The sequence below is a fragment of the Periplaneta americana genome, chromosome 7 (assembly GCF_040183065.1).
Source record: "Periplaneta americana isolate PAMFEO1 chromosome 7, P.americana_PAMFEO1_priV1, whole genome shotgun sequence".
Classification (NCBI taxonomy): Eukaryota; Metazoa; Arthropoda; class Insecta; order Blattodea; family Blattidae; genus Periplaneta; species Periplaneta americana.
This window is the reverse complement of record NC_091123.1, coordinates 9,855,153-9,872,680: the sequence shown is the minus strand read 5'-3', so window position 1 is coordinate 9,872,680 and position 17,528 is coordinate 9,855,153. Positions and strand designations below refer to the sequence as shown.

The 17,528-nt window shown below is 36.5% G+C and overlaps 1 protein-coding gene across 1 annotated transcript; it reads right to left on the bottom strand.

Annotated features, from left to right (window-relative positions):
• Nucleotides 1-4,381: 4,381 nt before the first annotated feature.
• LOC138702654 (uncharacterized) lies at nucleotides 4,382-17,180 on the bottom strand. The gene is made up of 5 exons (XM_069829980.1): nucleotides 17,133-17,180; nucleotides 15,242-15,667; nucleotides 10,085-10,120; nucleotides 7,147-7,273; nucleotides 4,382-5,660 (listed from the first exon to the last, which is right to left on the bottom strand). The coding sequence occupies exons 1-5, from the start codon at nucleotides 17,178-17,180 to the stop codon at nucleotides 5,575-5,577; spliced, it is 723 nt and encodes a 240-aa protein (XP_069686081.1). The 3' UTR covers nucleotides 4,382-5,574.
• Between the last annotated feature and the right edge of the window lie 348 nt (nucleotides 17,181-17,528).

Below are 17,528 nucleotides of genomic sequence, written 5' to 3'. Positions count from 1 at the left end.
AGTATTTTCATATATAAGATACAGGTACTAGTAACCAGAAGTAAAGCGTATTATAGTAGACACTAACTCCTGAATGAACCTCCAAGACTACACTGAATAACAGTCTGCTATAATCTTTCAGTATTTTCATATATAAGATACAGGTACTGATAACCAGAAGTAAAGCGTATGATAGTAGGCCCTAACTCCTGAATGAACCTCCAAGACTACACTGAATAACAGTCTGCTATAATCTTTCGTATTTTCATATATAAGATACAGGTACTGATAACCAGAAGTAAAGCGTATGATAGTAGGCCCTAACTCCTGAATGAACCTCCAAGACTACACTGAATAACAGTCTGCTATAATCTTGAAGTATTTTCATATATAAGATACTGATACTAGTAACCAGAAGTAAAGCGTATGATAGTAGACCCTAACTCCTGAATGAACCTCCAAGACTACACTGAATAACAGTCTGCTATAATCTTGAAGTATTTTCATATATAAGATACAGGTACTAGTAACCAGAAGTAAAGCGTATGATAGTAGGCCCTAACTCCTGAATGAACCTTCAAGACTACACTGAATAACAGTCTGCTATAATCTTGAAGTATTTTCATATATAAGATACTGATACTAGTAACCAGAAGTAAAGCGTATGATAGTAGACCCTAACTCCTGAATGAACCTCCAAGACTACACTGAATAACAGTCTGCTATAATCTTGAAGTATTTTCATATATAAGATACAGGTACTAGTAACCAGAAGTAAAGCGTATGATAGTAGGCCCTAACTCCTGAATGAACCTCCAAGACGACACTGAATAACAGTCTGCTATAATCTTGAAGTATTTTCATATATAAGATACAGGTACTAGTAACCAGAAGTAAAGCGTATGATAGTAGGCCCTAACTCCTGAATGAACCTCCAAGACTACACTGAATAACAGTCTGCTATAATCTTGAAGTATTTTCATATATAAGATACAGGTACTAGTAACCAGAAGTAAAGCGTATGATAGTAGACCCTAACTCCTGAATGAACCTCCAAGACTACACTGAACAACAGTCTGCTATAATCTTGAAGTATTTTCATATATAAGATACAGGTACTGGTAACCAGAAGTAAAGCGTATGATAGTAGACCCTAACTCCTGAATGAACCTCCAAGACTACACTGAAAAACAGTCTGCTATAATCTTTCAGTATTTTCATATATAAGATACAGGTACTGGTAACCAGAAGTAAAGCGTATGATAGTAGACCCTAACTCCTGAATGAACCTCCAAGACTACACTGAATAACAGTCTGCTATAATCTTTCGTATTTTCATATATAAGATACAGGTACTGATAACCAGAAGTAAAGCGTATGATAGTAGGCCCTAACTCCTGAATGAACCTCCAAGACTACACTGAATAACAGTCTGCTATAATCTTTCAGTATTTTCATATATAAGATACAGGTACTGGTAACCAGAAGTAAAGCGTATGATAGTAGACCCTAACTCCTGAATGAACCTCCAAGACTACACTGAAAAACAGTCTGCTATAATCTTTCAGTATTTTCATATATAAGATACAGGTACTGGTAACCAGAAGTAAAGCGTATGATAGTAGACCCTAACTCCTGAATGAACCTCCAAGACTACACTGAATAACAGTCTGCTATAATCTTTCGTATTTTCATATATAAGATACAGGTACTGATAACCAGAAGTAAAGCGTATGATAGTAGGCCCTAACTCCTGAATGAACCTCCAAGACTACACTGAATAACAGTCTGCTATAATCTTTCAGTATTTTCATATATAAGATACAGGTACTGGTAACCAGAAGTATAGCCTATGATAGTAGACCCTAACTCCTGAATGAACCTCCAAGACTACACTGAATAACAGTCTGCTATAATCTTTCAGTATTTTCATATATAAGATACAGGTACTGGTAACCAGAAGTATAGCCTATGATAGTAGACCCTAACTCCTGAATGAACCTCCAAGACTACACTGAATAACAGTCTGCTATAATCTTTCAGTATTTTCATATATAAGATACAGGTACTAGTAACCAGAAGTAAAGCGTATGATAGTAGACCCTAACTCCTGAATGAACCTCCAAGACTACACTGAATAACAGTCTGCTATAATCTTGAAGTATTTTCATATATAAGATACTGATACTAGTAACCAGAAGTAAAGCGTATGATAGTAGGCCCTAACTCCTGAATGAACCTCCAAGACTACACTGAATAACAGTCAGCTATGATCTTTCGTATTTTCATATATAAGATACAGGTACTGATAACCAGAAGTAAAGCGTATGATAGTAGACCCTAACTCCTGAATGAACCTCCAAGACTACACTGAATAACAGTCTGCTATAATCTTTCGTATTTTCATATATAAGATACAGGTACTGGTAACCAGAAGTAAAGCGTATGATAGTAGGCCCTAACTCCTGCATGAACCTCCAAGACTACACTGAATAACAGTCTGCTATAATCTTTCAGTATTTTCATATATAAGATACAGGTACTAGTAACCAGAAGTATAGCGTATGATAGTAGACCCTAACTCCTGAATGAACCTCCAAGACTACACTGAATAACAGCCTGCCATAATCTTTCAGTGTTTTCATATATAAGATACAGGTACTGGTAACCAGAAGTAAAGCGTATGATAGTAGGCCCTAACTCCTGCATGAACCTCCAAGACTACACTGAATAACAGTCTGCTATAATTTTACAGTATTTTCACAGTAGGCTTACTGATGGTTCTGTATGATCACAGTGAACAGGGAAGATATCTGATCCATTGCAGGTGTTGCTATTTCTTCATTTATTGCGAGAAATTCTCCCGCTGAAGGCCACTTTTACTGATTTTCAGAAATTTCCAGTGCTTACAAGCTAATCATTGTGAGTTTATTGTGGTGTGATGTATAGAGACCGATTGCCGGTGATATTTCTTTGCAGTATGAATATTGGAGGAGAAGTTTAAACAAAACCTCTTACCTCTTTTCGATCGGAGATCAACATTTGTGGGTGATCTAATTTTTGTGAATTACTTTACCTGTAGTAAGTCCTTAGGAATGTAGATGTGCCAAGCATGCCTCTCAGCGATGTTTGGTTGTCGAGATGTCAGGGATTTAATTGAAGATTTTTGTGGTCAGAATGCCCATTTTTGTGTGAGGTGTGGCAATTTTTTTTTTTTTTTTCAGTTTTTTCTTGGGGATGCAAGATATTTTAAACAGGATCGTACAGATTATGTCTTGTGGTGTATTCCCCTCATTTCTTTTGAACAGAAGTATATCACATACCGTAAATTGGGATATACTGTACTTGGTCTCTGGTGTAAATTTCGCGATAAGAAAAATGACGATTTAAGTTAAATCGGATGCATTTGATATATTTAATTTTTTTTCATTTATTAAGTATTTTTTACCGGTAATAATATTAATAAAATATTTTATATTATATATTTATTTTTATTTATTACGGTTTATTTTCTTCTATGGCGACGGTTATTCCACTTCATATTCCAGTTACACACACACACACACATATTATTTTTATCTTTGTACACCACTTATGCGCTGGTTCGTGTCCTCATGGGGGAAGAAATTTTCTCATGAAATTTCGGCCAGTGTATGGGACCGGTGCCCACCCAGCATCGTGATGCACTTGGGGAGCTACGATAGGTAGCGAAATCCGGTTGCGAATACCAGCTATAACGGCTGGGGGGATCATTGTGCTAACCACACAATACCTCCATTCTGGTTGGATGATCGTCCACCTCTGCTTCGGCATGTGGGCGTGAGGCCAGCAGCCGGCTGGTCGGTCTAGGCCCTTCACGGGCTGTAGCGCCACGGATTATTATTATTATTATTATTATTATTATTATTATTATTATTATTACACCACTTATAAGACACGTAATTTACATCCACTTGCTGTTAATATAATGTAGGTACGAACAATTAAACGCACAATTATATTAATACATTTGTTCAGAGTTTTCTGCCCAAGGACAGGTTTTTCACTGCAAACCCAGCATTCTCCAATCTTTCCTATTGTCTGCCTTCCTCTTTGTCTCCGCATACGATCAATATATTTTTATTGTATATCATCTGACTTCTTCTTCTACCTCGAACTCTTCTCCCGTTCACCATTCCTTCCAGCGCATCCTTCAGAAGGCAGTTTCTTCTCAGCCTGTAACCCAACAAAATCCTCTTTCTCTTTCTGATCAGTTTCAGCATCATTCTTTCTTCACCCACTCTTTCCAACACAGCTTTATTTCTTATTCTGTCTGTCCACTTCACAAGTTTCTCACTAGTGACACCAATAAGGCATCACTGATGAGGCAATAAGCAAAAAGATAATGGGTAGAATGGTTCCTTTCCACCCTCATTGCATACGTCGCTGACTAGTAACATATTACACTAGTCAGACTCCAGATATATAAAACATTATTGTTCTTTCTCTGACACATATCGTCAAATGAGATGTACTGTATTGCCTGATAAATAAATGTTATCAGCCAGAACCTCAATGAAATTTAATGATAAAGAAATCTAATATCAATTGACAAAAAATTGTACTTTTATTTACAATAGATAATCACCAGAGATTATAAAGTCAAGACCAATAACAGACATGTAAATTATTACAGAACATGATCCTATTTTATTTGAAAATTTAAAATCTATATTTTATTTTTTGTGAAATTAATACTTCTGCCACATGATAAATACTGCAGAAGCTGCTTCCAATCCAGAACAAATTTAATATCACAGACTTGGTTTATTAGAGAAGTAATCATGTTACAAAAGAATTACAACACTCAATGAATTCCAGAATAATTGTTAACACCATAATCACAATTTAAATACATTAATATTCTGCCAGACAATTATATATAAAATAAGCTATATTTCAGGCTATTCAGGCTATAAGCGTTTCTAGAATTTCTATGGCTGTCACTTTATAAATGCTATATTTAGTCACAGAATGGCTAAGTTGGCAACACTGGCTCTGGGAACAGGCGAGAAGTTACAGTGGTCACAGAATATCTCCGAGCCTGACGACCGTTATGAAAACCATGTGCCGCTGTCAGACTCATTTACTTCACAGGAATATAAGAGTAACACAGCAGTGAGTAGTCAATGTTTTCAGTTTTAACATATACGCAAAACAATCCGCGCTACAGCATCTCTTGTTTCTTCTTAAAGGGAGACGTCTGTCCAAATGCACGGTTAGTTTTTTAACTAAGAATATGAAGAAGAGTGCCTGCGACCATGGCATTTAATAATTAATTTGGAGCACTTCATGATGAAATTTCGAAATAAATTTTTGGAAATATAATATTTAAACATCAGAGAATAAAATAAAAACAAAATTAAACATCAACATTTTGACCATTTTCTTTGACACCTTCCCTTATCTCGTCCACTTTCCTCTTTGACGTAGGGCAGGCTCGGAGACATCTTGCGTTCACTGTAATGGGTTGCTAACAGTAAGTAGTAAAATAGCTTGTTTGCGGTAGACAGTTTACCAACTGCTTGAACTACGACAGGCAAATTAAAAAGCTTGCTACTGTACGACCTCCGATTTCGTGAAGATGAGTCCCAGGCAGTCCGCCAGCTTCTTGGAGTACTCGCAGTTGTCCTCCTCGACGTCTGAAGCAAGAACGGACGTGAGAAAGAGTCGCGTTGTTGTGCATTAGACACAACACTGGTAGCCTACGTAATAATAACTATACAAGGCCGGGAAAAACGAGGTGCACTTTGTTTAAAAGCATTGCCACTTGATTACAAACTACCCACACGCTGACAGGGTCTTTAATAGATGTCCCTTCTAAATTGCAACAATTGCAGGTTTTTTTTTTACACTTTAAAGACTACAGTCTGGATTTTATATCATGTGAAAGTGACAAATATGCACATAAACATGTAGCTAAAATCGGCAAATTATGTAGATAAACAAAGAAAGAAACAAACAAACAAATAAAAAAAAAACAAACAAATACTTATAAGTGGCTTTTAAGGAACCCGCAGGTTCATTGCCGCCCTTACATAAGCCCGCCATCGGTCCCTATCCTGTGCAAGATTAATCCAGTCTCTATCATCATATCCCACCTCCCTCAAATCCATTTTAATATTATCTTCCCATCTACGTCTCGGCCTCCCTAAAGGTCTTTTTCCCTCCGGTCTCCCAACTAACACTCTATATGCATTTCTGGATTAGCCCATGCGTGCTACATGCCCTGCCCATCTCAAACGTCTGAATTTAATGTTCCTAATTATGTCAGGTGAAGAATACAATGCGTGCAGCTCTCCGTTGTGTAACTTTCTCCATTCTCCTGTAACTTCATCCCTCTTAGCCCCAAATATTTTCCTAAGAACCTTATTCTCAAACACTCTTGATCTCTGTTCCTCTCTCAAAGTGAGAGTCCAAGTTTCACAACCATACAGAACAACCGGTAATATAACTGTTTTATAAATTCTAACTTTCAGATTTTTTGACAGCGGACTGGATGACCAAAGCTTTTCAACCGAATAATAACAGGCATTTCCCATATTTATTCTGCGTTTAATTTCCTCCCGAGTGTCATTTATATTTGTTACTGTTGCTCCAAGATATTTGAATTTTTCCACCTCTTCGAAAGATAAATCTCCAATTTTTATATTTCCATTTCGTACAATATTCTGATCACGAGCCATAATCATATACTTTGTCTTTTCGGGATTCACTTCCAAACCTATCTCTTCACTTGCTTCAAGTAGAATTTCCGTGTTTTCCATAATCGCTTGTGGATTTTCTCCTAACATATTCACGTCATCAGCATAGACAAACAAACAAATTAATTAATTGAATAAATCAATCAATAAGCATATCTAATTTCACAAATCCCGGCTCAATTAACGACGGAATGAAACGATAAGTTCAAACCCAGTATTTAGTTATCCTATCAATATTGAATTATCAACTGAAGAATGACACTCGCATTATTTTAATGTATTCATGCTAAATGTGACGGCTGATTTGGAAGCTGATTAAACAATACAGACCCCTGATCTGCGCTAAAACTCGATGGACATGGGACTCGAATGAAATGGTCTTACACGATGCTAATGATTGTCTGCTAGTGTTCAGGCCACTTACCAGAGCGCATGTGCTGGAAGCAGTCACGTGTCTTCCGAACAGAAGCGATGCGACGCCGCTCGTCCTTGAGCGAGTCCTCCAAGAACTCGACGAGGGTGGCCTGCGATGGGAACCCACGATCATCCACCTACGCAGACGACAACACAGGGACTGTCATATAAAAGAAATGGAGATGCCCTAATAAAGAAGGGAAGGTGAAAGAGAAAGGGATGGAAGTAGCGAAAGAAAAGGAAATGAGATAAATAGACGTGAATCCGTCTGGCTTAAATCGACAGATTTAGACGAGATCTTTCAGGACCCTAGCACATCGGAGTAGCGAGATATACTGCCCAGAAATTTTCGCCCACGCCCAAAATGGCCGCTAGTCGCCGCGGGCCAAGTTCATGCTCGCATCCTAGTCGTATATCCGATCGAAGAGACCACATTTATTTCAATCGTGTTATTAGTCACGGAATTACAGTGTCGGTATGGATCACCCTGCAAACGTTACATCGCCGTTTCCGTCCTGGTACCCCATGTGTCGGTCTGATTTTAAAGATATGCGTTATTCACGCCAAAAAAAGGAGTGGACAGGATATTCATAGCATCCCTGCAGTTACCTAAAACGTATATGCTCTTGATTGAGTGTTATTATGATATTTAGATTTTTAAGGAATTGTTTCTTATTTATAAGGATTGTGAATATGATTGAGAGTGAAATGAATTTAATAAAACTTATGTGTTGTATTATTAATAATTACTTTCCTTTATACATTTATTGAATATTGTATACCATATATTTTTACAAGTATTTTCAATGAAATTACTCTGTTTTATCTGAATCATCCGTCAGAATAGTGTGATCTCGCGATATGACCAAAGATGTTAAAGCGAGTATAAATAACAGCGAGGGGAGGGAAATAGTGTGATGTTATTCATTGTTGTTGCCAAGCAACTGACTTCAGTTGTTGAAATTTTCGTAACATTTTAAACATTTGACATTCGGACATAAACGTTTCACGGTAAAAGAAAAAGAGTAACGAAAGAGATGAGAAAAGAAATGCAATGTCTACGAATGAAGCAATAAAAGAAAGAAAGGAATAAAGAAGGAAAGTTAAATAAAATAAGTATCGAAGATGGAAATGAATAAATAAAATAAGTGCCGAAGTAGAAGGATTAAAGAAACACAGAATGGAAGAAACAAAGAATTAGAAAAGAAAACATAAAATGGAAGACTAAGAAAGAATGAATGAATGAACGGACGAAAGATAACAAATCATAGGAAGGAATAGATAACTAAAAAAGAGGTAATGAAATAAACATATAAAATAACAGGATATTAGTAAAATACCAAACATTTTGTGAAACGTTTATGCTGTTCGTGATTGTTATTGTGAGCATGGTTGAGATTGTAAGAATGTTTGGGATTTCAAATAAAAATTTGATATTTCTTTTCATTTCTGTTTTCATACTCCCCGCATTTAAATTTAACAAGGCAGAGCCTTCTCGTTAACTACTTCATAATCGCTCCCTCATTCTATGAGGCCTAGTCTCCAGACAACAATGCAGTTGACAGTCGAAACGATTCACACATCTCAGGTATGACGCCAATGAGTTGTTTGAAATTATCGTAATGAATTATAATATGCCATTACAGGTAAATTCATTTGTAAATTAATACCACAGTTATGTACTTAACAATAAATTAGACTGTGCTAAAATTAACTATTTCCGTGTCTATAATTTACTAATTTATTAATCATCCCATTTGTGTACGAATGATAATGAATTCATAATGATGTCAAATTCATTTGGTTCGCTTTTATGCTTTATCACGGCTGGCTGGATTCAAAACTACGTTTTTTCAAACACATCATAATTCCAGTCATCCAAGGCCTACCGTGATTAGTGAAGTCACCGTATTAACAAAAATTTTGACCAGATTTCTTGAATATCAATTACATAAACGTTTCAAGTTAAGAAAGAGAGAATGGAAGAAACAGAGAAAAGAGAAAAGGAAGTAGTAAAAAGAAAATTTAAAAAGGACCACAGAAGAATAATGAAAGAACGGACGAAAAAAACCATAGAAAGAAATATAGCAATAAAGAAAGAAGTAATGAAATAAACACACAAGAAAAAGGCAGAAATAAAGAAATGATAACAGAGAAATAATAAATTTCAGAATAAATTAATGAAAGGAATCAAGGAATAAATATAAACTTATAAATAGGAGTTTTTCTATTGGGAGGAATTGTCAGTCTCTCACACAACTCATAACATGGAGGGCCATAGAATTTACAAATAAGATGGAACAAGGAGAAAAAGAACGAAGCCACCGGCGTAGCTCAGTCGGTTAAGGCACTTGCCTGCCGATCCAGAGTTGGGCTGGGGCGCAGGTTCGATTCCATCTAGTTGGTTTTTTCCGAGATTTTCCCCAATCATATGGAAAATTTCAGGTAATGTATGACAAATCCTTGGCCTCATCTCGCCAAATATCATCTCGCTATCACCAATTTCCATCCACGCTAAATAACCTCGTAGTTGGTACAGTGTCGCTAAATAACCAAGTAAGAAATGGAAAGAAAAACAAAGAAAGAATGGAACAGAGAATCGATTGGAAAAGAATAGAATGGCACATAAATAAACGGTAGGCTATACTACAGAAAGAAAGAAAGAAAGAAAGAAAGAAAGAAAGAAAGAAAGACAAACACATGGAATGAAAGACTAAAGCAAATAACTACCGGAATCGAAAAAGTTCAGACAAACATAGCAATTCTGAAAATAATTATGACAAATATGAAGATTTTTTTTCAGCTTTATGTTCAAATACCATGATTATTAATAATTTTAGGTGTGAAGGCTTAATAATTGTATATTGGTATTCATTCAAATATGTGACAAGTATTAAATAATTGCTGATGCCAAGTAAAACAACCATTTCAGTTAAACCTGTACTCACCACTTTGATCCTGGACAGCACGCACTGGACGAAGCACTGCAATACAAAATAACGTAATAATAATAATAATAATAATAATAATAATAATAATAATAATAGTAATCATAATAATAACAGTAATAATAGCAATAATAATAGTAATAATAACAATAATAATAATAATAATAGTAATCATAATAATAATAATAATAATAATAATAATAATAATAATAATCATAATAATAAGAGTAATAATAGCAATAATAATAGTAATAATAACAATAATAATAATAGTAATCATAATAATAAGAGTAATAATAGCAATAATAATAGTAATAATAACAATAATAATAATAGTAATCATAATAATAAGAGTAATAATAATAATCATAATAACAATAATAAAAATAATAATAGTAATAATAACAATAACAATAATAATAATTATTTATTTATTTTATTTAGAATATTAACGTGCAAAACAACAGCACAAGGCCAATTACAGTTTAGCACAATAATAATAATAATAATAATAATAATAATAATAATAATAACAGTAATAATAGCAATAATAATAGTAGTAATAACAATAATAATAATGATAATAATAATAATAATAATAATAATAAAAATAATAATAATATTAATCATAATAATAACAGTAATAATAATCATAATAACAATAATAATGTAATAATAATAGTAACAATAATAATAATAATAATAATAATAATAATTTATTTATTTTATTTAGAATATTAACGTGCAAAAGAACAGCACAAGGCCAATTACAGTTTAGCACAACAACAATAATAATAATAATAATAATAATAATAATAATAATAATAATAATAATAAAGGCATGTTAGGTCACTATTCGTCAAAGTTAAGTAATTGTACCTGTTATGGTGAACAAAGTGCATTTGAGCTATTTCGCTATTGTAATAACTGTTCACTAATGACGCTGTCTGCAAGGCGCTAGCCTAACGAATGGAAATGTATACGTTCACTGGCTATCCATGCCTACTGCATGCCAGAGTCCAACGTGGTCTGCAATCTGTGTTTCTGACGTCAGTACAACTGGTACTGTGGCAGCTACGGTGTGTCAGTCATGGCATTGTCTTCCTTAAAATACCTACATTGAGTACAAAAAGTGTTCATACATCTACAAACGTGATTAAAAATAGTTTTTGAAGACAAATGAGATGTCCGAAAAGTTTACAAATAACAATATTATGACTGAAAACTCTATACATCTTGTGGTCCATCACACTATCGATAAAATGCAGTCTACCGACGCCTCACTCATACACCCCTAAATTAGCACTGACCCGCCTCCATGTTTATTGTAGGCACAAAGTGTTAAGGATCCATCTCTGTATTCTTCTGTCGCCACACCTTACGTCTCACAACCGAACCAAAAACATTAAATCTGCTTTCTTCCGAATAAAGTACTTTTTTCTAATAGTCAATTTCTTTATCTCGGTAGTATTTCACGAAATTTAATCGTTTTATGGGATTTTTCTTACTCATCCAACTCTACGCGACCATGACAACCTTCTGCTCTGCAGGTATTGCGGAAACTTTCACACCTCGTCTTTCCAGATCCGCGGCAATCTCTACTGCACTAATCTTGGGATCCTTTTTAATTTCCCTAATGATCACGCGCTCATCTTGTTCGGCTAGAACTTTAGATCGTCCAGTTCTTGCCTCGTTTTTCGTGGTCTTTGATACGCAGAATCTATCATAAATTGACTGGATGGTAGACCGAGGTCTCCCAATAAGTTCTGATATTTCACGTAACGATTTGCACTGGTTATGCAGTTTAATAATAACTTTTCTCGTCTCCTCACCTGCTTCCTTACGGTTGCTCCCCGTTTTGACGTTCAGCTCTTCACTCACTGCTGACGGAGCTCTCTCCCCGTCACTGCTGCACTCACAGAGGCACACAAACGAGTACTGACAAGACCTCCCCCTCCACCTCTTCTTTTAGTATGCTTACTTCAGGCGTACGATCACTTGTTGCGCTGACTTATGTATCATTATGGAGTTTAATTTAATTTTCCTTATATTGTACTATTTTTATTGGGTTATTTTACGACGCTGTATCAACATCTAGGTTATTTAGCGTCTGAATGAAATGAAGGTGATAATGCCGGTGAAATGAGTCCGGGGTCCAGCACCGAAAGTTACCCAGCATTTGCTCGTATTGGGTTGAGGGAAAACCCCCTGAAAAAACCTCAACCAGGTAACTTGCCCCAACCGGGATTCGAACCCGGGCCACCTGGTTTCGCGGCCAGACGCGCTGACCGTTACTCCACAGGTGTGGACTATATTGTACTAATTTCCTTATTTTTATAGATAGTATATTTCGTGAGAGTCAGAATTCACTGTTCATAATTAGTGCATTATTGTATTCTCAGATCCTGCGATTCCCCTTAAAGTGTATTATAATCTGAATGTTCTAAGAGTACGAACACTTTTTGCAATCACTATACAGTATATGCATTGTGAATGATTTTAGCTGACTGTGTATGTAAGGGTTTAGTGATTCCAGTTCGTTTAACTATTGGTTTACACTCAGCGGCGACCAAAACTCGAGTTGCAGTGATTACGTGCGACTGACAGCCTATGAAGTAAGCAGACGGAGGAAAGGTACTTGGCATGAAAACTACAACCAGTGGTGGTTCCTGTACTAACATCTTGATCAATCCCGCGGATAAAAATCTCAAGCTTTGCTGTATCAGTAATGTCACTGCTGTCATCTAGAGCCAGTGAATAATATACGATTTTTCTTGCTTCTTTTTTAACCTTCCTCTTGAATATAATCAGGAATTTTCTAAATTCTTCTCTCGATACTTGGTCGAGAAATTCGTAGTTTTTCAAAATTAAAAACTTCTTATGGACAAGTTATTTAAGCTATTTTAATCATCACTGTTTTGAGAAATTTTGTTCTATTAAAAGACTCTAGAGCACGAGATATTTCAAACCCTATTAGGTAGCTAACTTACATTCACTTCCTGGCTATGATTTACGACATGTCAATTCCTGGCCAACAGTTCGTTGGCACATAATATTGAATCAGTTTTTCTATAATTTTATTATTAAATGAATAACTAATAAATAGTTACCCTCATCTATAGATTAAGAAGATTAAAACTGAGATAAAACCTAATAATTGTATCGTTCTAGGGAGAAGATCTAAAAATATTAATATTCATGCACGTACAGAAGAACTATAGAAACACATACTTAGTGGTCAGTAATAATAATAATAATAATAATAATAATAATAATAATAATAATAATAATAATAATACATTATTCAGCGTGGCAATTAATGTTTCTATATACTCCTAATTGAAGCGTTGAGCAAAGTGAACATATTACTTTTGTCCGACAGAACAACAAAAAAGTTCTCCTTCTCATTCTTTACGAAACCACCTCTTACTGCTTGTAGAGACAGAATTTGTGGAGCGACATGATACCGCCACTGCTTGCCTTCAGTACGTGAATGAAACACACAGCAATGTACAGGAAACTCCTCGTACCCGTTTGAATGTCTGATTACACGATGTAATCACGACACCCGCTTTGGTCGCCGCTGGTTTACACTTTAACCTTAACTAATCCCAACACAAAACTCATCAGCGAAGAACACTGACTAGTCTTTTCTTAAAGTAACCTGTTGCATGTTACAACCGTGCTCGCGTTCTTCTACTGTGTAACTATACGCTTCAATGGACAGATGGAATGGAATTTCGAGGGAGCACTACGACCCAGCACTGCGACCTTTCAAGATCTATTGCGCTGACCCTCAAGCTAGACGCATTCCAAAACTCACACCGGCTGACTACACTAACAAGGGAAGGGTTTCGGCTCGAACAGGAATTTCGTATCCAAAATTTGTATACAGGCCCATCTTTACATCTCTGTAAAGCTCCCAAAAGCATTAGTTTGTGTAATGTGTGGTTTGTCTGTTAGAGCACTGTACAAGTTGAGGGGTGGGGAGAGCACTGCACAAGTTAAGGGGATGGGACACCTTACCCGTAAGCCTAGGCTAGCCTAGCCTAGCCTAGCCTAGTAGCTAGTGCGAGTGCGAGTGGTAAAATGTCTAAAGCCCATTTTAAGAACATTTTTCTCCAACGTTCTGTCTGAAAATATTGCAGCTAGTCAAAAGCGTACACTGTTGTGTGATTCATTGAATGCGCACAAGGACACAACCTTTATAAATGAATCATTCCAAGGCTAAGACATGGAATGTATGGTCATTCCACCTAAAAAAAAAAACTAAACATATCCAGCCTCTGAATATCTATTTCCTTAGACAATACAAAATATATGCTCGGAGGATAACACATTACATAAGGACTCTTGCTGAGAATCCAGAACTTAACTTGGAAAATCGAGTGTTTATAATGAGAATGCACTCTGTTATTCATAACCAGTTGTCTGCTCCAGTATATCGCCCTATGCTTCAGTATTCCTGGTTACGTGAATCCTGAACAAGTCTCGGACTTCAAAAATATAATTCAGGTGGCATTTGATTTTTCAGCACTGGAGTGTGGTTCAGCAGATTGTTCAGGTGTTGCTTCTGCGTGTTGTGCTTATTGCTCTACTCATGCTGTTTCATACATTTTATAGAAAATCCTCATGTACATTTTTAAAGAAGTGTATTGACCAATACCAACCAAACGGAGAGTTACACAAATGAATGCTTTTATGGTCTTCATCACCATTGTGAGGTAAGCCTCTATACAAATTTTTAACCAAAAATTCCTGTTCGAGCCGAAACCCTTCCCTTGTAAGGTTCGCTGCGTACCTAAGTTTCGAGCAGGCAAAATAATTATTTTTTGTTATTGTTGTTGTGATTTCTGTGAAAGATTTTTAGTTTTACATTATATTAAGGAATAAACATTTTATTAGCTTGAACTTGCCCTTTATACAGATCTTATAGGGAAAACATTGAGTGTGCCATTACTTTTTGGTGCAAGTGTATAGAAAAGAACAGCGGGCAGTTCAGCATGTTCTAGGTTGAATTGAGTGACTACATAACATATTACCACGTCAACTGAACGCACTGCGTGGTCGATAGGTGTACCGTTGCTACGCACACGAAAGACGGACCACATTAGACTGAGACATCTGTGCTTATGCACCAGGCCATGCAGTACTCACCGCCGATACAGAGTCGTTCCCGGTGTTGTAGGTGGCCCTTCGCTGTCGTTCAACCACGTGGTTCAGGCTGCTGCTCCTGTTGGTATTGCTCCTGGAATTGCTCATTCTGTTATTGGCGCCGCTGTAGCCGTTGCTAGGCAACCTGTCCCTGATGTCCGATTCCTCCGACTGGTAGCCGGAAGTATTTTTCCCCTTGCTGCGCGTCACTCGAGTTGAGTTCATGCGATCGCCGCTAGAATCGCCATCGTCGTCATCGTCGTCGTCAGATCGTCTCTTCGAGCTTCGTCTTTCAGTGCCGTAGTCGTCATAGTCTCCGCTCGAATCCCGAGATGCCTTCAGGAGGGCGAGGTGAGGGGGGTTGGAACAATCTTCCAGTGCTGCGGCCAGATCGGGCACGACCGGTACCGCGTTGTCGTGCGGTAAAGCCTGAAGGAAACAAAAAATGACAAGGGATTCAAGGAAAGCGCAATGAATGCGTGAATAATCTATACTCGAATTACATTAATAAAATACTTTAATATGAACTTTCTCTAATTCTGTAGGTGTAGGATACTGTATTTTATTTAGGATTGCAGAACTAGCGATTACAAATCAAACGTGTGGTCGCACAGCTCTCTAGCTGCTCTCGATGCCGAGATATTACTGAGAGAGACCGCGGGGCGCGGCTAATTTTATATGTAACTTCGGTGCCCTCATGCCCGAAGCAAGGGGAGGTAGTGTCATTGGACTTGGTCACACAAGTTACATTGGTTCATGGCCTAACTACTAATAATATTAGCATTCGGCAGTGACCCATAGTGTTGCTACAATGAGCGTTTGAAATTCTGACTTTTATTTTCTTTCATTACAGATCCCAGAACTGGTGCTCATATTCGGTGCGGAGGAAGGAGTATTCTGCATCAAAACATGACGTTTATGATGATAATGTTTTAATAATGATAATAAAAATGATCGTAATAATGTTGAAAATGATTATCAGAATAACTGTGAAAATGATTAGGCATTTAATAATCGTGATAATGATAATGATAATAAAAATTGAGAACAAAATAATGTAAAGGCAGTGATTATAACAACAATAAAAATAATAATAACAATAATTGTTATAAAACACGTAATTTAGTTAAATCTCAAATGGCGTATCATGCACATGTATAGGTTATCTTATGTTTATTATTTAACTTCAATTCTAAGTTTAATAATAATCTCAGAGTATAGGTACATTTTTCCTCACAACAAATTTGTGTTCAAAATACAAACTTCATCCGTAATTTGTTTCTGCAGCAGTTTCCAACGGTTTGAAACCATCATTAACATGCGCACTTCAATTTTACACATAGCAAATTCGATGTGCACATGCACATGACGTCATGACTGTTGCAAACTGTCGGAAACAGCTGCAGAAGCAAATCTATAACTCTATCAGTTATCATGAGTGCGTAATCAAGCAATTGTTAAGATGTTGCCATGAGAACGGTTGTGTTTTGTTAATAAACAGAATAAAGATGCAATTCCTTGATAATATAATAACATGTACTGGTGATGATAAAATTGATATTGGCGATATTAATGACAATGAAGATAATTATAGCAGTGATTTATTATTATAATGACAATTGATTTTAATAATAATAGCGATAATGCCGATAATATACAACTGACATTATGACAATGACGTTAATGAAATTAACGTAAAAGACTTTAGGTTATCAATACTGCCAACTGTCACATCACGTTTTCCCAGTGTTCTTCGACATCTTAAAGATTTAACAATGTTGGCTAATATAAATAAATTGAAATTCAGTCCTTTTTATTTCAGTGATTGTTTATGCAATAAGGGACTGACTTTATCGTCCCCATTAAACAGCAGCCAGCAGGGACTGATACGAACCTGTACGCACGCCGCGGCCAGGAGCCACAGGACCACGGAGTGCCGCATGCTGAGACACCCGGTCCGCGCTCCGAGGGTATTTGTATCGACTACCGGGCGGAACAAGCTGCCAATCAGCTGACGGATGTCCGATGAGGCGGAAGCAGGGGATCCGCCCGCGGGGGCTGTCAGCCGAAAGGACGAGAATACGTATTATTACGCTTCTTGTATAAAAATCAGCTTGGCATGAAATATAAATTGCCCGCTGTGTATAGAGAAGTTTGTTGAAAACGTTCTGGGAACACTATTAAGGGTATATGTACGTGAACGACCACAAATATTATCAGAAAATGCAGGCCCTAAATTTCTAAAATTTTATAAGGAAATGAATTCACAATTGGACAACAATTACAAGGT

Coding starts and splice junctions, on each gene's coding strand:
- LOC138702654 (XM_069829980.1), bottom strand. CDS start 17,180: ATGCGGCACTCCGTGGTCCTGTGGCTCCTGGCCGCGGCGTGCGTACAG. Junction 15,668..17,132: donor TGGCCGCGGCGTGCGTACAG/GTTCGTATCAGT, acceptor TGTTTCCTTCAG/GCTTTACCGCACGACAACGC. Junction 10,121..15,241: donor GGAACGACTCTGTATCGGCG/GTGAGTACTGCA, acceptor TTTGTATTGCAG/TGCTTCGTCCAGTGCGTGCT.